This window comes from Mytilus galloprovincialis, chromosome 7 (assembly GCF_965363235.1).
Source record: "Mytilus galloprovincialis chromosome 7, xbMytGall1.hap1.1, whole genome shotgun sequence".
Classification (NCBI taxonomy): domain Eukaryota; kingdom Metazoa; phylum Mollusca; class Bivalvia; order Mytilida; family Mytilidae; genus Mytilus; species Mytilus galloprovincialis.
Genome location: NC_134844.1, coordinates 97,942,651 through 97,967,997, shown reverse-complemented (window position 1 = coordinate 97,967,997; position 25,347 = coordinate 97,942,651). Strand labels below are relative to the sequence as shown.

The following is a 25,347-nucleotide window of genomic DNA, read 5'->3' as shown; positions in this document are numbered from 1 at the left end:
GACCTTACTAAAGTGATTGATCAACATACCTGGACCTGTTGTGACAGTGGACCTTACTTGACTGGTCTATTTACATACCTGGACCTGCTGTGACAGCTGCTACACCCACTGTACCTGACATCCTAGCAACAGCATCTGCAGCAAAAACAGCTGTTACCTAAATTAGTTATGTACTTATTAAACACATATTTAAAACATTTTTCAAGTTTAATCATTTAGGCAGCAACCATTTGATTTTCTGGGGGGGCTATGGTTTTTTTTTCTGGACAAATTTTTTTTTTTCGCCTGTGGTGAAAAACAATCCATTTTTTTCGCGACAAGTCGAAAACAATTTTTTTCTTTCAATTTTAGCATTTCATATAGTGGCAGCTGAGGGTGAAACAAACAATTTTTTTTTCTCAGAATCAAAAACAAATCATTTTTTCTCCAAAAACTGGAAACAAACTTTTTTTTTTTTTTAAACCATAGCCCCCCCCCCCAAAAAAAAAATCAAATGGTTGCTGCCTTATATAGTATGTTTATTGTAGTATATAACACATGCGTTATAAATAATAAAATTAAACAATTAAAAAAGAACAAATCTTAGAAACATGTGTGTTGGGTAAATTATAGAAAATTAAACAATTACATAGCTGGAAAATCTTAAAAAATTAAACAATTACATAGCTGGAAAATCTTAAAAAATTAAACAATTACATAGCTGGAAAATCTTAAAAAATTAAACAATTACATAGCTGGAAAATCTTAAAACATTTACATAATGTACAAATTTTAAATACCTGTAATTCATTTGTAAATACATATATACTAAACTTCTTCTGTTCTTACATGAATGATATATGTCAACACTAACACCTGTGTAGTACACATGTCAGCTTTTACACATGTGTAGGACATATGTCAACTCTAAAACCTGTGTAGTACATATGTCAATTTTTACACCTGTGTAGCACATATGTCAACTCTTACACCTGTGTAGTACACATGTCAATTTTTACACATGTGTAGGATAGGCGTCAATTCTTACACCTGTGTAGTACATGAGTCAAATTTAACACGTGTAGGACATATGTCAACTGTTACACCTGTGTACCTTTAGGTTTCTTGTTTGCATTGTTTCACATTGTCATTTCAGTGCCTTTTACAGCTGACTATGCAGTATGGGCTTTGCTCATTGTTGAAGGCTGTATGGTGACCTATAGTTATTAATTTCTGTGTCATTTTGGTCTCTTGTGGAGAGTTGTCTCAAAGGCATTCATACCACATCTTTTTTATATAGATGTGTCTTCTAACTTACCTTATGTCTAGTATCTGTAACCTTCATTCCTAACTTTTCACAAGCCACTAAGACAGGTGAGATATGTCCTCTAACTTACCTCATGTCTAGTATCTATAACCTTCATTCCTAACTTTTCACAAGCCACTAAGATAGGTGAGATATGTCCTCTAACTTACCTCATGTCTAGTATCTATAACCTTCATTCCTAACTTTTCACAAGCAACTAAGATAGGTGAGATATGTCCTCTAACTTACCTCATGTCTAGTATCTATAACCTTCATTCCTAACTTTTCACAAGCCACTAAGATAGGTGAGATGTGTCTTCTAACTTACCTTATGTCTAGTATCTGTAACCTTCATTCCTAACTTTTCACAAGCCACTAAGACAGGTGAGATATGTCCTCTAACTTACCTCATGTCTAGTATCTATAACCTTCATTCCTAACTTTTCACAAGCCACTAAGATAGGTGAGATATGTCCTCTAACTTACCTCATGTCTAGTATCTATAACCTTCATTCCTAACTTTTCACAAGCCACTAAGATAGGTGAGATATGTCCTCTAACTTACCTCATGTCTAGTATCTATAACCTTCATTCCTCACTTTTCACATGTCACTAAGATAGGTGAGATGTGTCTTCTAACTTACCTCATGTCTAGTATCTATAACCTTCATTCCTAGCTTTTCACATGCCACTAAGACAGGTGAGATATGTCCTCTAACTTACCTCATGTCTAGTATCTATAACCTTCATTCCTAACTTTTCACAAGCCACTAAGATAGGTGAGATATGTCCTCTAACTTACCTCATGTCTAGTATCTATAACCTTCATTCCTAACTTTTCACAAGCCACTAAGATAGGTGAGATATGTCCTCTAACTTACCTCATGTCTAGTATCTATAACCTTCATTCCTAACTTTTCACAAGCCACTAAGATAGGTGAGATATGTCCTCCAACTAAGGTAAATACATATTTCACACCATGTGCCTACAGAAAAATAAATAAACATAAGACATTTTACCAAGTATACATTTTTATGAAGCAATAAAAGTGTATGAATGTTATTTGAACTCTATATTATTGTTCAGTAGATTCTGAAATCATCATATCATAAAAGGCACTTATGATTGTGATTCAAAGACCCCTGACAAACTGAGGAGTTTTATTTCTGTAATCTGCTCTTTTTTTCAAAAATCTTGATTTTATTCATTGATCAAACCTCTCACATTAAGTGACTGACATGTCACAAAACTTCACTGATTACATTGAGTGATTGACATGTCACAAGGCTGTACTGATTACATTTAGTTTTATACATGTCACAAGGCTGCATTGATTCCATTTAGTCTTATATGTGAAATCAATGTGAAATGTGAGACCTGTATCAGACTAAATGTAGTCAGTGAAAGTCTTGTGACATGTATCAGACTAAATGTAATCAGTGAAAATCTTTCGACCTGTATCAGACTAAATGTAATCAGTGAAAGTCTTGTGACCTGTACATGTATCAGACTAAATGTAATCAGTGAAAGTCTTGTGACAGGTATCAGACTAAATGTAATCAGTGGAATTCTTGTGACATGTTTAAAACTAAATGTAATCAGTGAAAGTCTTGTGACATGTAAAAAACTAAATGTAATCAGTGAAAGTCTTGTGACATGTATAAAACTAAATGTAATCGGCGAAGTCTTGTGACATTTATCAGAGTAAATGTAATCAGTGAAAGTCTTTTGACACGAATAAAACTAAATGTAATCAGTGAAAGTCTTTTGATATGTATCAGACTAAATGTAATCAGTGGAATTCTTGTGACATGTTTAAAACTAAATGTAATCAGTGAAAGTCTTGTGACATGTAAAAAACTAAATGTAATCAGTGAAAGTCTTGTGACATGTATAAAACTAAATGTAATCGGCGAAGTCTTGTGACATTTATCAGAGTAAATGTAATCAGTGAAAGTCTTTTGACACGAATAAAACTAAATGTAATCAGTGAAAGTCTTTTGATATGTATCAGACTAAATGTAATCAGTGAAAGTCTTGTGACATGTATAAAACTAAATGTAATCAGTGAAAGTCTTGTGACATGTATAAAACTAAATGTAATCAGTGAAAGTCTTGTGACATGTATCAGAGTAAATGTAATAAAACTTTCTAATGTCATAAAACTTTCTAATGTCATAAATAACTGTAATAAATCTGTCTAATGTCATAAATAACTATAACAAAACTTTCTAATGTCATAAATAACTGTAATAAAACTTTCTAATATCATAAATAACTGTAATAAAACTTTCTAATGTCATAAATAACTGAAATAAATCTTTTATATGTCATAAATAAGTGTTATAAATGTCTCTAATGTCATAAATAACTGTAATAAAACTTTCTAATGTCATAAATAACTAATAAATCTGTCTTATGTCATGAATAAGTGTAATAAATCTGTCTTATGTCATAAATAAGTGTAATAAGTCTTTCGAATGTCGTAAATAACTGTAATTAAACTTTCTAATGTCATAAATAACTGTAATAAATCTGTCTAATGTCATAAATAACTGTAATAAATATGTCAAATGCCATAAATAAATGTAATAATTCTGTCTTATGTCATAAATAACTGTAATAAAACTTTCTAATGTCATAAATATGTATTAAATCTGTCTAATGTCATAAATAAGTGTAATAAATCTGTCTAATGTCATTAATAACTGTAATAATTTTTTCATTTGTCATAAAGAAGTGTAATAAATCTGTCAAATGTCATAAATAAATGTAATAAAACTTTCTTATGTCATAAATATGTAATAAATCAGTCTAATGTTATAAATAAGTGTAATAAATCTGTCTAATGTCATAAATAACTGTAATAAAACTTTATTGTGTCATAAATAACTGTAATAAATCTTTCCAATGTCATAAATAACTGAAATAAATCTTTCCAATGTCATAAATAACTGAAATAAATCTTTCCAATGTCATAAATAACTGAAATAAATCTTTCTAATGTCATAAATAACTGAAATAAAACTTTATTGTGTCATAAATAACTGTAATAAATCTTTCCAATGTCATAAATAACTGTAATAAATCTGTCTAATGTCATAAATAACTGTAATAAAACTTTATTGTGTCATAAATAACTGTAATAAATCTTTCCAATGTCATAAATAACTGAAATAAATCTTTCCAATGTCATAAATAACTGAAATAAATCTTTCCAATGTCATAAATAACTGAAATAAATCTTTCTAATGTCATAAATAACTGAAATAAATCTTTCTAATGTCATAAATAACTGAAATAAATCTTTCTAATGTCATAAACAGGATAAATAACTGTAATAAAATCTTTTTAATGTCATAAACAGGATAAATAACTGAAATAAATCTTTCTAATGTCATAAACAGGATAAATAACTGTAATAAAATCTTTTTAATTTCATAAGTTAGTTTACCTTTAAAACTTCTCCAACAATATCTCCACCATTTCTTTTCGTTGTTTTGTCAACCTATAAAATATATAAATATATATCATGTGTATATGTTTGAAATCTGTTTAAAAGATAAATATAGATTCTACCACTGCATCAAGTGTGATACAATATTCATCCTCTCAAGACAGTTAAATTTTCAAATTTAAAATGTGAGGCTTGCAGAGTGTTTTAAATATTTAAAATTTAACTGTCGAGAGTGGATAAATATCGTATTATACAAGGTTTGGTGGTGGAATCTGTTTCTCTAATGATTTTCAAACAATAGGCAAGCAAACTTATTGCTTCTTTGCGACTGATCTGCAAAAAGATGTGTTCTTTCTATGTGACGTCATCAGGCATGGTCGCCTTTTTTCATGCCGTCACAAAAGGAAATTCGGAGGATAACAAGAATATTTGACGTCATAATAAGATTTTAACCAATGAAGAACTGAAATTAAACAAACCACAAGTTGATTAAATTTTTTTATACAATGGGTGCAGAAAGGGATAAATTGACAAAGTATTAGAAATATATATACAAAACACTGGTTTGTATTAATTTGATTGTTAGCTACAAAATGAATTCAGAATTATGATAAGAAATTTCTTCAGATTATGAAGTTGCAGTTAATACTCAAGTATTTACTTTTAAACTTGCATTTAGTGATTCAATATTATAGATAATTGTTGTACTCATTTTATTTGGTATGAAATTATTATAGTTTTATGCCAAACAACACAATCATTATCTGTTTTATGTCTTATTTTGTACTCATTTAAAAGGGGAGCTGTTTGTGCAAGTCAATGTAAAAGAATGTTTTTAACTTTTTTGTCTTTGTAAGTGAATTATTACATGTACATGATGTATTAGATTTATTTTTCAATCTTAATTTTCTAAAGGTATTTGCTGTAAACATGGTAAAATAACTAAATAATGCAATCAATCTTGATCAAGTGTTTTCTCTCATTCAATTGATCATAATTGCTAAATATCGCTGCGGCTAGAGAAACAACAATAAATTATCACAATGGCGGGGATTATTTGGGAGTGGCAGCAGATATTTCAACTGGGCAGTTGCTATCATAAAACCAGTCATGGAGATCCCTGAATTTGACAAAGTGATCATCATGAATGGAATCTTAAATTAATTGTTTAATCGGTATTCAATTTGGATCCCAATAATTTACAACATATTCCACTAATGGAAATTCTAATCACTGCTTGCTTTTGACTGTTTACTAGTTAGCTTTTGTGAAGGCAGTATCCTCTTCTGCAACAGAGCGTCATGATGATCAATTTTTGTCAGACATTCGGACTGTGAGGTTATTGGACTATCTAAATATCAGACAAGTTCTACTCAAATGGCATCTGGATAAATCAGCACCTGGTATAATCAAATCGTGACCTAGTCAAATTTGCACCTGTTTAAATCACCACCCCATGTAGTCATTTCATGATCAGCACCCATGACATTCGTGATGAATATGTTGAATAGATATATATTTTTTCAGTATTTATTTTCCTTATTTGTGAAGATCAAAACAAGGAAGTGTTCTTCTTCTTGTTGTCCAGAAATATTCACTAATTAACATTTTTGGGGGTTTCTGTATGTATTTTTTTTCGTTCAACTTTATGTGTATTCAAGGAATTGGATATTTTGTTATACCAGTTGAGTATTACGCATGATGATTGGTTTAATGCTTTTTAAACATTTATTGTTAAACTTTTGTGAAATACAACCTTTATTGCTGATTATTTTGCATCTGAGTTGATTAGTTGTGTTAGTGATTTTTTTCCCTTTTATTGCTTCTAATTTTCTCCCGATTAAACAATGCTTAAATGATCAGTAATAGCTACACTGTTTTGTATTTAAATTAGGAAGAAAAAACATCTATGTCTACCTGTGTAGAGTTAAAACAACAAATATATTGATTATATATATATAATTGATAAGAAAACTAATCAAAATATCAGTCATAAAATGTTTAGATTTGATTTTGATTTTTTGTGTTTTAACACCATTTTTAAGCACAGCATTTAGGGTTAGGTTTTTTTACTAGCGTATTGGCAGCATACAGGATTTTTTACCACGCCCAGTGTACGTCGGAGCTATACACTAATGTGTGATGCCGGTATTAAACTAAGTTTGATTGTAGCGGTTATCTTGTTTGCAGGTTAAAGAATGTTGGAAATATCTTTGAAAGGGGAACACCTATAGCTATGGACCATTCAACCAAAGTTTCGTCCTAATTGGCCCACTGGTTCCAGACAAGAAGATCTTTATGTGAATTTTCCATAGGATCCTAGTATGTTTAGCTAAGTTCAGCTGTGGCGGACATCTTAGTAGGAGACATAGTTTTAGGAAGGGGACCATCCAAGCAGAGGCACATGTCTTACAAAAAAAATCATATATACCTTATTATAACACAAGTTACTGGCTATTTCAAAAAAAATGATGCCTTTTCTTTAAACCTTTGTCAGTCTCTTGTATGATACTATATCTGTAATGTTTTTAGGTCAGATAATGTATTATGATTAGTTGGTCCTAACTACCAAAGATAATAGCAGTATGTGCTCTGTTTAAAAAATATTGTCCAAAATTGTACCTCAAAATGTCAGGAGTGTAACGCTTTTAGTGTGACATTTAGAAGAGAGCATGTCCATTCATTGATGATATAGAATAAATAAGTGCAGATACAATACCAAACAATATCTTTCATCGAACTATTATATCTTGACTATGATTTCTTGTTCAATTCTTCCATATATTTACATTTTTATGAGCCTCATAAGGTAAGTCAAATAAGTTTGTGTAAAAAAAAAAATGTTAGTAAAAGTCAATATGCTGCCAGAAAATGTCTTTGTAGGTGAAATAACATGTTTCTGTACATCTTGCACGGTTTATTTTTTTTGTTTAGTATCATAGCTTGGCACAGGTGCATCCAGTTGACCCTGAAGTTCTACTACTGGAATATTATGGTTACAATAAGAGGACTACCCAGGTCTGTCAGGAGTGTAACAACTGGGTTAAGATGTATTTTTTTTTTGAAACAATGTTGTTATAGTTGTTGTTTTTTCTTGAATTTCAGTGAACATTACCTGTTACAGTTTATCAGTAACAAACATGCCATTATTATGGCCTTCATTGCTTTTGTATGCTCAATACTTCAATGTCAGGAGTGTAACACAAAAAAATGCCTTATTTCAATCTTATTAGCAAAGGTAAGTTATTGGAAGAAAACAAGCTGACAATTATTATAAAATGACATTACTACACCTCAGCTTAACACAGAATACAAGTCTACATCATTACTTTTGAAATTTTTGAACTAAAATTGCAATTGAACTAGCTAGTTTAAATGTGTTACAGTCCTGACATACAAGTATTGAGCATAAACAAGCAATAAAGGCCATAATAATTGCATGTTTGTTACTGAAATATGCAACAGATGGTGTTCCCACTCAAATTCCAGAAAAGAAAACCAATAATAACAACATTGTTTCTATAAAAAATAACATGAATGTTACACTTAAACATTTTAAAGCGTTACACTCCTGACATTTTTGGGTACATTTTTGGACAATTTTTAATATACAGAGCACATACTGCTACCATCTTTGGTAGTACAAACAAACTTATCATAATACATTATCTGACATAAAAACAGCATATATATAGTATCAAACAAGAGACTGAACAAGGTTTAAAGAAAAGCCATCTTTTTTTTTAAATAGACAATAAGCAAAATTTGTTAATATGTAAGAAGTATATAATTTTTTTTAACCTGTTCTTAATTTGCACTAAAATAATATGTGAAATATAAAGACTCTACATGATTTCAGGTCAGTATCAGGTTAAAATATGGTAGCAATAAATTATGATCAGGAGTGTAACATTTGTTACACTCCTGACAAGTTTCTGATGTAGCTTATCTATAACAAAATTCAACATGATTCTTTATTAAAATAATTGTAACATCTTTACAATGTAATGCGAAAGCCGATCTGTCTTGTAAAAGTGATTTTTCTGCACACTATTCACCAAAGATTCTTAAAAATTAAAGTGTAATTCTCATTAAACATGTTAAAAGTTTACTCTTTGCTCAGAAATTAAAAAAATATGTAATCAAATATCTAATAAGTTTATTGATTTGTGAGATTGTAAATTTAAAATAGATATATATCATTACTGATTTTCTAAACATTCCATTAAAAAACAGTCTTACAGTTACTGAAAAAATATGTCAGGAGTGTAACAAAAGGATAAAAAACACATGTTTGTATTTTTTAAATGAAGAAAACTTAGAATTGACTGAAGCAATTGTTGTGAAATTTTCAGAGGATGTAATTAGATCATATATGTTTGCTTCCTTATACTTTTTATATAAAATTAAAGCTTTTGCAAAGAGATATAAAAACTTTTGAAATAAGATATTAAAGAATACACTAAAAATTGGTGAAATTTACATATTTAAAAAAACAAACTGTTTATAAGTAAAAAAAAATTGCAGGAAAATCATTTAGTACATGTATCTTTATTGCAACAAACAAAAAAATTACATTGATATTTATATTCTTATTTATGTTTGTCAGTTGATATTATTATTTTGTTGTTTCCTTTGAAAAGTGGATGAATTCTTATGAGTAAAATGTTGTTAAAATTTTTGTTTTTATTATTTTGCATTAACCCTTGGTAGTTTTGTAAACTTGAATGTCTCTGGATTAAAGAAAAATGATAGAAAAAAGATTAGCAATGACTGAATTTTTTACCATGTTTGTCACACTTTGGCATCAGGTTTTTTGAAAAACACACTTGGTCGACAAATTCTGATTTATTTCGATTTCTCAGTTGCCAAACCTACTTAAAACTTATTATGCCCTTTATCTAAATTGATTTATCTACATTGATTTATCTACACAATGTCACATGAATGTGGGGGGATTATCTGTGAAATAAGTTAAAAACAATAACATGAATAACGGGGATTCAGTTTTGGAAAAGTTAGGTCGAAATCCAGGTAGAACGTCTAGTGCCTGTGATTAGTCTGTATCATATCTGGTTGTACATGTTGTATATGTCAGCCTATCAAAACGTCAGACTATAGAACTGTCGGACTATAGAACTGTCAGACTGTCGAGCGGACCCATACCGCCTATTGAAGTGGGTCTCATTGGGGCCTAAGCGTGACGCGGGATTGCCGATTTTTGGTAAGCGTGACACTGGAAAGTCAAATTATTGTGTCGTGAAAACGGGAAATGAGGTCTAGCGGGACCCGGGAAATGACAAAAAAATCAGAATTGCTTACGTACATAGTGTAAGCGGGATACGGGAATCTGACAAAACGGTAAGCGGGATCCGGGATCGGAACCCCCCAATGAGACCCCCATTGAACAGTCAGACTATTGTCGGAATTTGGGGTTTGTCGGTATACAACAAAGCTCCAACAAGTAACTACTACTGGCATGACCAGAAGGTTAGACATTGTTAGAAGGTAAGTAGGGATGATAGACATCATTAAACTGGCTAGGTAGGATTTGTGAGTGAGACGTGGGGTTCAGTAGAAAATAAGTTTATTTGCCTTGTTAAACAACTGGTAAATTATGCCAAATTTTCTTAAAACAAACAGAGCTCCAAATGCTGCCGCTGACACACTGAATGGGAGAATACAATTCTTTAACACTCTTGAATAGGTGTCTGATTCTGTGCTCCCCATAGTGGACTTTAAACCTGTATCTTTTGATCGATAAATCTAGAGAGACACTTTTGATATATTGTTGCCTCTGAGGACCATTTAAAGTACAGCTTAATCCCAACCAAGAACAATGAGTGCGCAACTACGTACGTGTATGTCAACACTCTCCGGCGTATACATACATTGATTTAGGAGAGAAAAACAATAGGCAATGGCTATTATGCCGGAACCGGCAAAGACGAGCTCTGATTAAAATCTAATAATTCAAACTAGAAAAATAGCATATTTCTCAAGAAATATAGTGAATTTGTTATTTTGTCGGTCCCGCTTTGTAAAGAGTGAATCTTGACATTTACTTGTGAAAAGTGCTTAGAATATATGCACTGTCATCATTAAAATATCAAATATAATTACTGATATACCAGTACTAAGTTGAATAAGAAAACAGCTATCAACATATTAATCTGTATTTCACACATGCTATATCCTATATATATATGAGTGTAATATCTTCTCTGTAACTATGTATTTGGATTATGAGAATAAAGATCATTCTTTCATTCAATATATTCGTTTCTCCTCCTTCTTCCAGGTAAGGAACTGAATTCAATATTTGAATGTATGAGGTCCCGCGAAAACTAACACAATGTCGGACAACACAGAAAGTTTTCTCTTGTCTATTTACAGGATAAAACGTTCTCTATATATATACAATTAAATCATTTATCAGTCATTTGTTGCAATGAAATCATATCTAAACATGTACAAAAATATTTCTAAAATCAGTCAATTTTATGCTACATCATATGCATAAGAATAAAATCTCAGATTTTTTTAACTGTATGTTATAAAAATAAATAAAGTTAAAAATCTCATTGCATCATAAATTTGATAAAACATTTTATTAACTAACTACACTGTTATTGGACTTAATATGATGAAAACTGCCAATGCAATATAATGTGTAAACTGGGCCAATACAGAATAACTAGGCCAATATAGATTTTTTTCTGTATTGGCCGAGTTGACACAAGTGCAGGATTTCGGAACGTCTCTAGATTTTACATCGAAAGACACGATAAACACAAACTGAAAGTAAACGGGAAGGTCTATTAACAGGACAGATAAAACCAGGACAGTTATTTTCGATACGTTTTTATCTGTAACTTTTGTTTTACTCAACATATTGTTAAAATTTAAATTGCATAATAAAGAACATGGTATTTACTTATATTATTTGCAAAAAATATAAAAATAAATAATACCTAAGTTAAAAAAAATCTGCCAGGACAGTTTAATTTTATGAAAAAAATGGCTGAAATTGCCGAGAAAAGTTTACTTATAATTGAAATATTTTTCCCAAAACAACTGTCTGGCATAATATTTTTGTACGATTATAAAGATTATGAAATAATCATTCTAAAAATCTATAATTTAATATTTTTTTCAGCTTTTAAAGGTAAAAAAATCTGCCAGGACAGTAGCCTTTCACGTTAGAAATTTTGTTGAAATTATTCCAAATACAAATACAAAGTTAAATAACTTCTTCAAAATAAATGTCTGGTAAACAAATGTTAGTTCAATGGAAAGTTTAGAATATAAGCTTTATGAAAATATAAAATTATATGAACTTTTATGTCATTAACACCAAAAAAATCTGCCAGGACAGTAGCCTACTCCGCTAAATTTTAAGAAACAAATGGCTGAAATTGTCGAGAAGAGTTTACCTATAATTGTTATATTTTCGACAGTACAATTGTCTGGCATAATATTTTTGTATGATTAGAAAGATTATGGAATAATCTTTCTAAAAACCTATGATTTAATATTTTTTTCGTCTTTTAAAGGTAAAAAAATCTGCCAGGACAGAAGAATTTTATGTTAGAAATTTTGTTGAATTTGTTCAAAATCAAAATATAAAGTTTAATATCTTCTTCAAAAAAAATTTCTGGTAAACAAATGTTAGTTCATTTAAAAGTTTAGAACATAAGCTTTGAGAAAATATAAAATGATATGGGCATTTAATTCATTAACGACAAAAAATCTGCCAGGACAGTAGCCTACTCCGTTTGAATTATCAGCTGGACATTAGCTTAATATGCTACATATTTTATAAATGGCAGAAATAAACATTATTTTTAATCATAAATAAAATGGTATATTTATTAACTTATCTTGGCTCTTTTTTGAAATGATAATTAGGACTAAATCATTAAAAATAAAACTATAAAACAAAAACAAATTTGCCAGGACAGTACTATTACATAGGAAGAAGTGAAGAATTCTCAAAGATTTTTTTTATTCTATTCAAAGTGTTCAGTTTGAAATTTATCCGTGATAGAGTCATTAAAGTGAATATTTCTAAAAAACATAATTATATTGGTGTGGTTATTAAAACACTATTTGTTGATTTAATTCGATTTCTATTCATTGTATCAAAGGCAGAAGATATATATCGGAATTATGTTTTGACAGTAATAAAAACTTCAAAGTCACTGATTGACCAGTGTCAAATACTCAAAAGGTGTTTATTCACTAATAAGTAATGTGTTTAGAGCACAGGAAAGTGTCACTTTTTTATCCTCTTACATAAAACTGGAGAGTTTCCAAATGTTGCATTTTTTAACTTCTTTTTGCAATTTACACCTTTACATGTTTTCTAATGAATCAAATTTGCCATGCACAGTCACAATTCAGTACATTCCACAACACTAGTTAACCTTTTTCAAAAAAAAAATCACGAGATAATCTATACTAGTTCTAGTTGTTCTACATGTACCCAACCTGAAAAACTTGTAAAAACAAAATTATAGAGCATTTGCAATTGCGAATATCCCACAATCTATTGCATTAAATTTTATCTTTAAAAGCTTTTCCTAAAATTAAAGCTAAATATCTTCATTACCACACACTCGCTTTACGGTTGACATGACAGAATATACAAATACACAGATTCGATGACAGATCGTTAAGTTTAGCACGTGCCAACTAAATATTTAGCTATACGACGACTCATGGGACACTTTTTATGAAATTCATCTATTATCGAATTAATATTTTTATCTTTTCCCAAAATTTAATGCTAAAACTTAACAACGAATTATAATAACAAAAAGTAATAATCTATCCAACTTTCGATTTTGACTTAATGGTAGTATCAAAATTGTACTTTAGACAATCACAAAAAAAAACTATTCCAATATTATATTTATAAAAAAATAATTGCGTTGTTAATTTCTGCAATTGATTCAGAAATTTAACGGAGTAGGCTACTGTCCTGGCAATTTTTTTTGGCTTTAAGGAAATAAATGTCCATATTATTTTATATTTTCATAAAGCTTATATTTCAAACTTTTAAATGAACTAAAATTTGTTTACCGGACTTTTATTTTAAAGAAGATATTAAACTTTATACTTTGATTTTGAACAAATTTCAACAAAATTTCTAACGTAAAAGGCTTCTGTCCTGGCATATTTTTTTACCTTTAAAAGACGAAAAAAATATTAAATCATAAGTTTTTAGAAAGATTATTCTATAATCTTTATAATCATACAAAAATATTATGCCAGACAGTTGTACTGAAGAAAATATAACAATTATAGGTAAACTCTTCTCGACAATTTCAGCCATTTGTTTCTTAAAATTTAGCAGAGTAGGCTACTGTCCTGGCAGATTTTTTTGGTGTTAATGACATAAAAGTTCATATAATTTTATATTTTCATAAAGCTTATATTCTAAACTTTCCAATGAACTAACATTTGTTTACCAGACATTTATTTTGAAGAAGATATTTAACTTTGTATTTGTATTTTGAAATAATTTCAACAAAATTTCCAACGTGAAAGGCTACTGTCCTGGCAGATTTTTTTACCTTTAAAAGCTGAAAAAAATATTAGATTATAGATTTTTAGAATGATTATTTCATAATCTTTATAATCGTACAAAAATATTATGCCAGACAGTTGTTTTGGGAAAAATATTTCAATTATAAGTAAACTTTTCTCGGCAATTTCAGCCATTTTTTTCATAAAATTAAACTGTCCTGGCAGATTTTTTTTAACTTAGTTATTATTTATTTTTATATTTTTTGCAAATAATATAAGTAAATATCATGTTCTTTATTATGCAATTTAAATTTTAACAATATGTTGAGTAAAACAAAAGTTACAGATAAAAACGTATCGAAAATAATCGGGAAGGTCTATTAACAGGACAGATAAAACCAGGACAGTTATTTTCGATACGTTTTTATCTGTAACTTTTGTTTTACTCAACATATTGTTAAAATTTAAATTGCATAATAAAGAACATGGTATTTACTTATATTATTTGCAAAAAATATAAAAATAAATAATACCTAAGTTAAAAAAAATCTGCCAGGACAGTTTAATTTTATGAAAAAAATGGCTGAAATTGCCGAGAAAAGTTTACTTATAATTGAAATATTTTTCCCAAAACAACTGTCTGGCATAATATTTTTGTACGATTATAAAGATTATGAAATAATCATTCTAAAAATCTATAATTTAATATTTTTTTCAGCTTTTAAAGGTAAAAAAATCTGCCAGGACAGTAGCCTTTCACGTTAGAAATTTTGTTGAAATTATTCCAAATACAAATACAAAGTTAAATAACTTCTTCAAAATAAATGTCTGGTAAACAAATGTTAGTTCAATGGAAAGTTTAGAATATAAGCTTTATGAAAATATAAAATTATATGAACTTTTATGTCATTAACACCAAAAAAATCTGCCAGGACAGTAGCCTACTCCGCTAAATTTTAAGAAACAAATGGCTGAAATTGTCGAGAAGAGTTTACCTATAATTGTTATATTTTCGACAGTACAACTGTCTGGCATAATATTTTTGTATGATTAGAAAGATTATGGAATAATCTTTCTAAAAACCTATGATTTAATATTTTTTTCGTCTTTTAAAGGTAAAAAAATCTGCCAGGACAGAAGAATTTTATGTTAGAAATTTTGTTGAATTTGTTCAAAATCAAAATATAAAGTTTAATATCTTCTTCAAAAAAAATTTCTGGTAAACAAATGTTAGTTCATTTAAAAGTTTAGAACATAAGCTTTGAGAAAATATAAAATGATATGGGCATTTAATTCATTAACGACAAAAAATCTGCCAGGACAGTAGCCTACTCCGTTTGAATTATCAGCTGGACATTAGCTTAATATGCTACATGTTTTATAAATGGCAGAAATAAACATTATTTTTAATCATAAATAAAATGGTATATTTATTAACTTATCTTGGCTCTTTTTTGAAATGATAATTAGGACTAAATCATTAAAAATAAAACTATAAAACAAAAACAAATTTGCCAGGACAGTACTATTACATAGGAAGAAGTGAAGAATTCTCAAAGATTTTTTTTATTCTATTCAAAGTGTTCAGTTTGAAATTTATCCGTGATAGAGTCATTAAAGTGAATATTTCTAGAAAACATAATTATATTGGTGTGGTTATTAAAACACTATTTGTTGATTTAATTCGATTTCTATTCATTGTATCAAAGGCAGAAGATATATATCGGAATTATGTTTTGACAGTAATAAAAACTTCAAAGTCACTGATTGACCAGTGTCAAATACTCAAAAGGTGTTTATTCACTAATAAGTAATGTGTTTAGAGCACAGGAAAGTGTCACTTTTTTATCCTCTTACATAAAACTGGAGAGTTTCCAAATGTTGCATTTTTTAACTTCTTTTTGCAATTTACACCTTTACATGTTTTCTAATGAATCAAATTTGCCATGCACAGTCACAATTCAGTACATTCCACAACACTAGTTAACCTTTTTCAAAAAAAAAATCACGAGATAATCTATACTAGTTCTAGTTGTTCTACATGTACCCAACCTGAAAAACTTGTAAAAACAAAATTATAGAGCATTTGCAATTGCGAATATCCCACAATCTATTGCATTAAATTTTATCTTTAAAAGCTTTTCCTAAAATTAAAGCTAAATATCTTCATTACCACACACTCGCTTTACGGTTGATATGACAGAATATACAAATACACAGATTCGATGACAGATCGTTAAGTTTAGCACGTGCCAACTAAATATTTAGCTATACGACGACTCATGGGACACTTTTTATGAAATTCATCTATTATCGAATTAATATTTTTATCTTTTCCCAAAATTTAATGCTAAAACTTAACAACGAATTATAATAACAAAAAGTAATAATCTATCCAACTTTCGATTTTGACTTAATGGTAGTATCAAAATTGTACTTTAGACAATCACAAAAAAAAACTATTCCAATATTATATTTATAAAAAAATAATTGCGTTGTTAATTTCTGCAATTGATTCAGAAATTTAACGGAGTAGGCTACTGTCCTGGCAATTTTTTTTGGCTTTAAGGAAATAAATGTCCATATTATTTTATATTTTCATAAAGCTTATATTTCAAACTTTTAAATGAACTAAAATTTGTTTACCGGACTTTTATTTTAAAGAAGATATTAAACTTTATACTTTGATTTTGAACAAATTTCAACAAAATTTCTAACGTAAAAGGCTTCTGTCCTGGCATATTTTTTTACCTTTAAAAGACGAAAAAAATATTAAATCATAAGTTTTTAGAAAGATTATTCTATAATCTTTATAATCATACAAAAATATTATGCCAGACAGTTGTACTGAAGAAAATATAACAATTATAGGTAAACTCTTCTCGACAATTTCAGCCATTTGTTTCTTAAAATTTAGCAGAGTAGGCTACTGTCCTGGCAGATTTTTTTGGTGTTAATGACATAAAAGTTCATATAATTTTATATTTTCATAAAGCTTATATTCTAAACTTTCCAATGAACTAACATTTGTTTACCAGACATTTATTTTGAAGAAGATATTTAACTTTGTATTTGTATTTTGAAATAATTTCAACAAAATTTCCAACGTGAAAGGCTACTGTCCTGGCAGATTTTTTTACCTTTAAAAGCTGAAAAAAATATTAGATTATAGATTTTTAGAATGATTATTTCATAATCTTTATAATCGTACAAAAATATTATGCCAGACAGTTGTTTTGGGAAAAATATTTCAATTATAAGTAAACTTTTCTCGGCAATTTCAGCCATTTTTTTCATAAAATTAAACTGTCCTGGCAGATTTTTTTTAACTTAGTTATTATTTATTTTTATATTTTTTGCAAATAATATAAGTAAATATCATGTTCTTTATTATGCAATTTAAATTTTAACAATATGTTGAGTAAAACAAAAGTTACAGATAAAAACGTATCGAAAATAACTGTCCTGGTTTTATCTGTCCTGTTAATAGACCTTCCCAAAGTAAACAGTTGTTTTGAAGACGCAGTTGTCATTTAGTTATCTTAAACATGCTGAAAATGTCAGTATGGCATACATTTCAGGCGAAAGACGGTCACATTCATTTAAAAGGTACTTTGAAAGCAGACGATAGAACTATTTCAGGCTTGGGGAACGAGTAGATTATCACAAAGTTCATTTCTTCACGACCTCATAATTTCACATCGATTTTAAATTAGTTTCTGTATAAACACATGCAATTGCAGTACCTTTCCAATGACTATTTATGTGTTGCGTCTAAATTTAAGTTGTAACACTTTATAGTGACTGAAAAGGGTAGAAAAATTCATCAGATGAGAAAATGCTGAAGACACCTGGAAACAGCACGAGATCATGTATTGCATCGAATAAAAAGAAACAAACTGAGATTTGGATAGTTCCACTTCAAGGTAAAAATATTTATCTCTTTTGAAATGAAATTAAACAAATATTGTAACACTGTAGATAATTAATAAAGATATTATTACGTGTATTTCTGTATTGGCCTTGTTATTGGTCCGAGGCCAGCTGTATTGGCCTTCGGCTTCGCCTCAGGCCAATACAGCAAGCCTCGGACCAATAACAAGGCCAATACAGAAATACTTACGTAATAATATCATATTATTAAATGATATGAGCAAATAAGCCCTAATACGGATAAATCAGCATGTGCAATACTAAAAACGTTTCACTGTCGATATAAATCAAGATTTAATATTGCTCTTCGAACAGGGCCAATACGGAAAAAAACAGGGCCAATACAGAAAAAAGCGGGAAAAAAGCCGTATTAGCCCTAGGGCTAATACAGGACATTCACTTCCGGTTTTCAATTTTATTACGCCATTACTTAACTCTGGAAGTATCGTTATGCATAAAAACATTTGTATAATATTTTTTAAATTAAAGTCATAAAATAAACAGGTTAAATGATGTGCAATGTTTTGTAATGTCTTAATGTTTTCAAACGGAAAAAACAGGGCCAATACAGAAAAAAGCGGGAAAAAAGCTGTATTGGCCCATGGGCTAATACGGGACGTTCACTTCCGGTTTTTAATTCTCTTATAATCATTTAATAAAAGTGTTATGAATTGGCTGTTTCTGTATTGGCACTGGTATAGATTCAAGGTTTGCTGTATTGGCCTCGAGACCCCTAGGGCTAATACAGGACGTTCACTTCCGGTTTTCAATTTTATTACGCCATTACTTAACTCTGGAAGTATCGTTATGCATAAAAACAATTGTATAATACTTTTTAAATTAAAGTCATAAAATAAACAGGTTAAATGATGTGCAATGTTTAGTAATGTCTTAAAGTTTTGAAACGGAAAAAACGAGGGCCAATACGGAAAAAAGCGGGAAAAAAGCTGTATTGGCCCATGGGCCCTACGGGTCTCGAGGCCAATACAGCAAACCTTGAATCTATACCAGTGTCAATACAGAAACAGCCAGTAAATAACACTATAATATACATTTGCAAAAACATTTATGATTGCACTTAATGTAAAAGTTGCAGGCTATATATATATATACAGATATGCATAAGTAATAACCATAAACCACAAATAGCTTTGTGACTTATGGTGATAAACCCACTTACCATGAAAACTAAATCTACACCAAAAGATAACCAAAATAAAATGAAAAAAGAACAAGAAGAATGTTGAGTATAAAGAGTATAAATCATATGGTTCCCTGTATCAATAGAAAACATACTTGAATATCTTTTTATGGTTTCTCTGTCTACCTTGTCCTATTTTTATTCCGATTTTTAAACAGAATTATTTTCACAAATCGTGTTTGCTTAATATGTTATTCAACTGATTGAAATGTTGACAGTGAATCGATTATTTGTAAAAATTGGAAAGAGCACACCGATAATGAATCATTTTTTAAAAAGTCTGATTTTTAATGAAAATGCAATACAAAGTCCAAATCACAACTTTAAATCAGAGAACAGTCCTAGTCATTCTAACACGATTGATAATACTTAAATCAGAGTACAGTCCTAGTCATTCTAACACGATTGATAATACTTAAATCAGAGTACAGTCCTAACCATTCTAACACGATTGATAATACTTAAATCAGAGTACAGTCCAAGCCATTCTAAAACGATTGATAATACTTAAATCAGAGTACAGTCCTAGCCATTCTAAAACGATTGATAATACTTAAATCAGAGTACAGTCCTAGTCATTCTAACACGATTGATAACACTTAAATCAGAGTACAGTCCTAGCCATTCTAACACGATTGATAATACTTAAATCAGAGTACAGTCCTAGCCATTCTAACACGATTGATAATTATAATTAAATCAGAGTACAGTCCAAGCCATTCTAAAACGATTGATAATACTTAAATCAGAGTACAGTCCTAGCCATTCTAAAACGATTGATAATACTTAAATCAGAGTACAGTCCTAGCCATTCTAACACGATTGATAATACTTAAATCAGAGTACAGTCTTAGCCATTCTAACACGATTGATAATACTTAAATCAGAAAACAGTCCTAGTCATTCTAACACGATTGATAATACTTAGATCAGAGTACAGTCCTAGCCATTCTAACACGATTGATAATTTTTGTTTGCTCAACGACCAGGTGCAAATAGATATATGCCAATGAGACAATCTCCATCCTGTCTCAATTTGTAAAAGTAAATCATTATAGGTAAATTAAAGTACTGTCGTCAACATGGAGCCTTGGGAACAGCAAGACATAACGGGCCCCAAAAATGACTAGTGTAAAACAATTCAAACAGGAATACGAATAGTATAATCTGTATAAAAAAACGAGAAACACTTATGAATCACATTAACAAACGACAACCCGACTGCACATTAGGTTACTGACTTACAGAGCTTATGTTGTATTACATATAACAGACTTTAAATAAATAGTTTATGCTTTATGCATGCAAACAAATAAAATTGAAAATGGAAATGGGGAATGTGTCAAAGAGACAACAACCCGATCATAGAAAAAACAACAGCAGAAGGTCACCAACAGGTCTTCAATGTAGAGAGAAACTCTCGCACCCGGAGGCGTCCTTCAGCTGGCCCCTTAACAAATATATACTATGTCAGTGGTAATGAACGCCATACTAATTTTCAAATTGTACACAAGAAACTAAAATTAAAAAATACAAGACTAACAAAGGCCAGAGGCTCCTGACTTGGGACAGGCGCAAAAATGGGGCGGGGTTAAACATGTTTATGAGATCTCAACCCTCCCCCTATACCTCTAGCCAATGTAGAAAAGTAAATGCATAACAATACGCACATTTAAAATTCAAGAGAGGTCCGAGTATGATGTCAGAAGAAGTAACCAAAGAAAATAAACAAAATGACAATAATACATAAACAACAGACTACTAGCAGTTAACTGACATGCCAGCTCCAGACTTTAATTAAACTGATTGAAAGATTATGATTTCATCATATGAATATCAGGCACAATCCTTCCCGTTAGGGGTTAAGTATCATACCATCATAACATATATGAGAAGAACATAACCCGTGTCATGCCAACAACTGGTTTTTGAATACATGTGTTTAGTTCCGATGCAAAGACCCTATAAGTGAATCAATATTAACTCCAAAATAAGCAATCTTTAATGACCTGACAACAGTATCGTAACTATATCCCTTCTTGATAAGTCTATTAAAAGGTTTTGTTAGTTTCTGAGGTGAAAACACACATATATATATATTAAGACAAATATAAACAAGTCTAAATTGAAACTCGATCAAACCTATGTTGGATAAAAACGCAATTTTTATTCGTGTGCATGTAAAACAAATTTCGTTGCAGAAGGGTCTAAATACAGCACAAACAACATTTTCCAAAAGACCAAAACAGTGAAAAAGTATTTTTAAACAAAACGCATTTGACTAACAGGTCGAACAACTGATGTGCTTTAACCGTGCTGACTGCCATTGGCGATTGCCAAAAAATAATTAATCACAAGATGTAACAAAATGGATCTTTATACAAATTTAATACTAAACAGAAAACAATAAAGTTGTGTCCAAGATGTTATGCCACAAACATAAGGTGTCAATATTTTTTTTGTGTACACCAGATCCGGATTTCGACAATAAATGTCTCTTCAGTGATGTTAGGGATCGAAACGGTATTTGGAAGGCCATTTAATTTACCCTCAATTTAAGAAAGACTCTTGAATTTTAAGAGTCGAAATAGGATGAACGGATCATATAAACCGGAGGGAAAATATGATACAAGCCCAAACGAAAAAATATAAACAAGTCTAAATTGAAAACTACGTTCAAACCTATGATTGCTTTGGATAAAAACCGCAATTTTAATACGTGTGCATGTAAAAAAATGTAGTAGAAGGGTCTAAATACAGCACAAGCAACATTTTCAAAAAGACCAAAAACAGTGAAAAGTATATTTAAACAAAACGCATTTGACTTACAGGTCGAACAACTGATGTTCTTTAACAGTGTTGACTGCCCTTGGCGATTGCCAAATAAAATTGATCACAAGATGTAACAAAATGGATCTTAATACAAATTTAATACTAAACAGAAAACAATAAAGTTGTGTCCAAGATGTTAATCGCCATACACCTATGTTGCTCTCGAAAAACCAGTATAATGTAAAACGTAGAATTTTAAGTAAAGCATTCACCTATGGAACGCTGAAAACTTAAGTAAAGCATGCATTCACCTACGGAACGCTGAAAACTGATTATAAGTCAAGGATATATAAGAACCGAAATAATTGAAGAGGTGTGCGGCCAAAGTGAAGTTAAACATATCAAAATCCATCTATGAGGGCTCAAGAGGTGTGCGGCCAAAGTGAAGTTAAACATTTCAAAATCCATCTATGAGGGCTGAAGAGGTGTGCGGCCAAAGTGAAGTTAAACATATCAAAATCCATCTATGAGGGCTGAAGAGGTGTGCGGCCAAAGTGAAGTTAAACATATCAAAATCCATCTATGAGGGCTCAAGAGGTGTGCGGCCAAAGTGAAGTTAAACATATCAAAATCCATCTATGAGGGCTCAAGAGGTGTGCGGCCAAAGTGAAGTTAAACATATCAAAATCCATCTATGAGGGCTAAAGAGGTGTGAGGCCAAAGTGAAGTTAAACATATCAAAATCCATCTATGAGGGCTCAAGAGGTGTGCGGCTAAAGTGAAGTTAAACATATCAAAATCCATCTATGAGGGCTGAAGAGGTGTGAGGCCAAAGTGAAGTTATATCAAAATCCATCTATGAGGGCTGAAGATGTGTGAGGCCAAAGTGAAGTTAAACATATCAAAATCCATCTATGAGGGCTGAAGAGGTGTGAGGCCAAAGTGAAGTTAAACATATCAAAATCCATCTATGAGGGCTGAAGAGGTGTGTGGCCAAAGTGAAGTTAAACATATCAAAATCCATCTATGAGGGCTGAAGAGGTGTGAGGCCAAAGTGAAGTTAAACATATCCAAATCCATCTATGAGGGCTGAACAGGTGTGCGGCCAAAGTGAGGTTAAACATATCAAAATCCATCTATGAGGGCTGAAGAGGTGTGAGGCCACAGTGAAGTTATATCAAAATCCATCTATGAGGGTTGAAGAGGTGTGCGGCCAAAGTGAGGTTAAACATATCAAAATCCATCTATGAGGGCTGAAGAGGTGTGAGGCCAAAGTGAAGTTATATCAAAATCCATCTATGTGGGCTGAAGAGGTGTGAGGCCAAAGTGAAGTTAAACATATCAAAATCCATCTATGAGGGCTGAAGAGGTGTGAGGCCAAAGTGAAGTTATATCAAAATCCATCTATGAGGGCTGAAGAGGTGTGAGGCCAAAGTGAAGTTAAACATATCAAAATCCATCTATGAGGGCTGAAGAGGTGTGAGGCCAAAGTGAAGTTATATCAAAATCCATCTATGAGGGCTGAAGAGGTGTGAGGCCAAAGTGAAGATATATCAAAATCCATCTATGAGGGCTGAAGAGGTGTGCGGCCAAAGTGAAGTTAAACATATCAAAATCCATCTATGAGGGCTCAAGAGGTGTGCGGCCAAAGTGAAGTTAAACATATCAAAATCCATCTATGAGGGCTCAAGAGGTGTGCGGCCAAAGTGAAGTTAAACATATCAAAATCCATCTATGAGGGCTAAAGAGGTGTGCGGCCAAAGTGAGGTTAAACATATCAAAATCCATCTATGAGGGCTGAAGAGGTGTGCGGCCAAAGTGAAGTTAAACATATCAAAATCCATCTATGAGGGCTGAAGAGGTGTGAGGCCAAAGTGAAGTTATATCAAAATCCATCTATGAGGGCTGAAGATGTGTGAGGCCAAAGTGAAGTTAAACATATCAAAATCCATCTATGAGGGCTGAAGAGGTGTGAGGCCAAAGTGAAGTTAAACATATCAAAATCCATCTATGAGGGCTGAAGAGGTGTGTGGCCAAAGTGAAGTTAAACATATCAAAATCCATCTATGAGGGCTGAAGAGGTGTGAGGCCAAAGTGAAGTTAAACATATCCAAATCCATCTATGAGGGCTGAACAGGTGTGCGGCCAAAGTGAGGTTAAACATATCAAAATCCATCTATGAGGGCTGAAGAGGTGTGAGGCCACAGTGAAGTTATATCAAAATCCATCTATGAGGGTTGAAGAGGTGTGCGGCCAAAGTGAGGTTAAACATATCAAAATCCATCTATGAGGGCTGAAGAGGTGTGAGGCCAAAGTGAAGTTATATCAAAATCCATCTATGTGGGCTGAAGAGGTGTGAGGCCAAAGTGAAGTTAAACATATCAAAATCCATCTATGAGGGCTGAAGAGGTGTGAGGCCAAAGTGAAGTTATATCAAAATCCATCTATGAGGGCTGAAGAGGTGTGAGGCCAAAGTGAAGTTAAACATATCAAAATCCATCTATGAGGGCTGAAGAGGTGTGAGGCCAAAGTGAAGTTATATCAAAATCCATCTATGAGGGCTGAAGAGGTGTGAGGCCAAAGTGAAGATATATCAAAATCCATCTATGAGGGCTGAAGAGGTGTGCGGCCAAAGTGAAGTTAAACATATCAAAATCCATCTATGAGGGCTCAAGAGGTGTGAGGCCAAATTGAAGTTAAACATATCAAAATCCATCTATGAGGGCTGAAGAGGTGTGAGGCCAAAGTGAAGTTAAACATATCAAAATCCATCTATGAGGGCTCAAGAGGTGTGAGGCCAAAGTGAAGTTAAACATATCAAAATCCATCTATGAGGGCTCAAGAGGTGTGCGGCCAAAGTGAAGTTAAACATATCAAAATCCATCTATGAGGGTTGAAGAGGTGTGCGGCCAAAGTGAGGTTAAACATATCAAAATCCATCTATGAGGGCTGAAGAGGTGTGAGGCCAAAGTGAAGTTATATCAAAATCCATCTATGTGGGCTGAAGAGGTGTGAGGCCAAAGTGAAGTTAAACATATCAAAATCCATCTATGAGGGCTGAAGAGGTGTGAGGCCAAAGTGAAGTTATATCAAAATCCATCTATAAGGGCTGAAGAGGTGTGAGGCCAAAGTGAAGATATATCAAAATCCATCTATGAGGGCTG

The 25,347-nt window shown here is 31.2% G+C and overlaps 2 protein-coding genes across 3 annotated transcripts in view; one reads left to right on the top strand and one right to left on the bottom strand.

The window, feature by feature from the left end:
• LOC143084058 (2-hydroxyacyl-CoA lyase 2-like) overlaps positions 1-10,495 on the bottom strand; it is a 60,530-nt gene extending 50,035 nt beyond the window's left edge. The window contains exons 1-4 of one of the 2 annotated variants that reach the window (XM_076260475.1): positions 10,339-10,495; positions 4,741-4,794; positions 2,167-2,271; positions 79-157 (exon numbers count right to left, since the gene is read on the bottom strand). In XM_076260475.1, coding sequence (XP_076116590.1) covers positions 79-157; positions 2,167-2,271; positions 4,741-4,794; positions 10,339-10,473 — 373 coding nt within the window. In that variant the 5' untranslated portion in view covers positions 10,474-10,495. Of the gene's footprint in view, positions 1-78; positions 158-1,376; positions 1,470-2,166; positions 2,272-4,740; positions 4,795-10,338 lie in introns of those variants that run through there. The other variant, XM_076260476.1, reaches the window with a different exon arrangement.
• LOC143084057 (sodium-dependent glucose transporter 1A-like) overlaps positions 10,168-25,347 on the top strand; it is a 37,176-nt gene continuing 21,996 nt past the window's right edge. The window contains exon 1 of the mRNA XM_076260474.1: positions 10,168-10,251. The gene's annotated coding sequence lies outside the window, so the exon portion shown is untranslated. The remainder of the gene's footprint in view (positions 10,252-25,347) is intronic.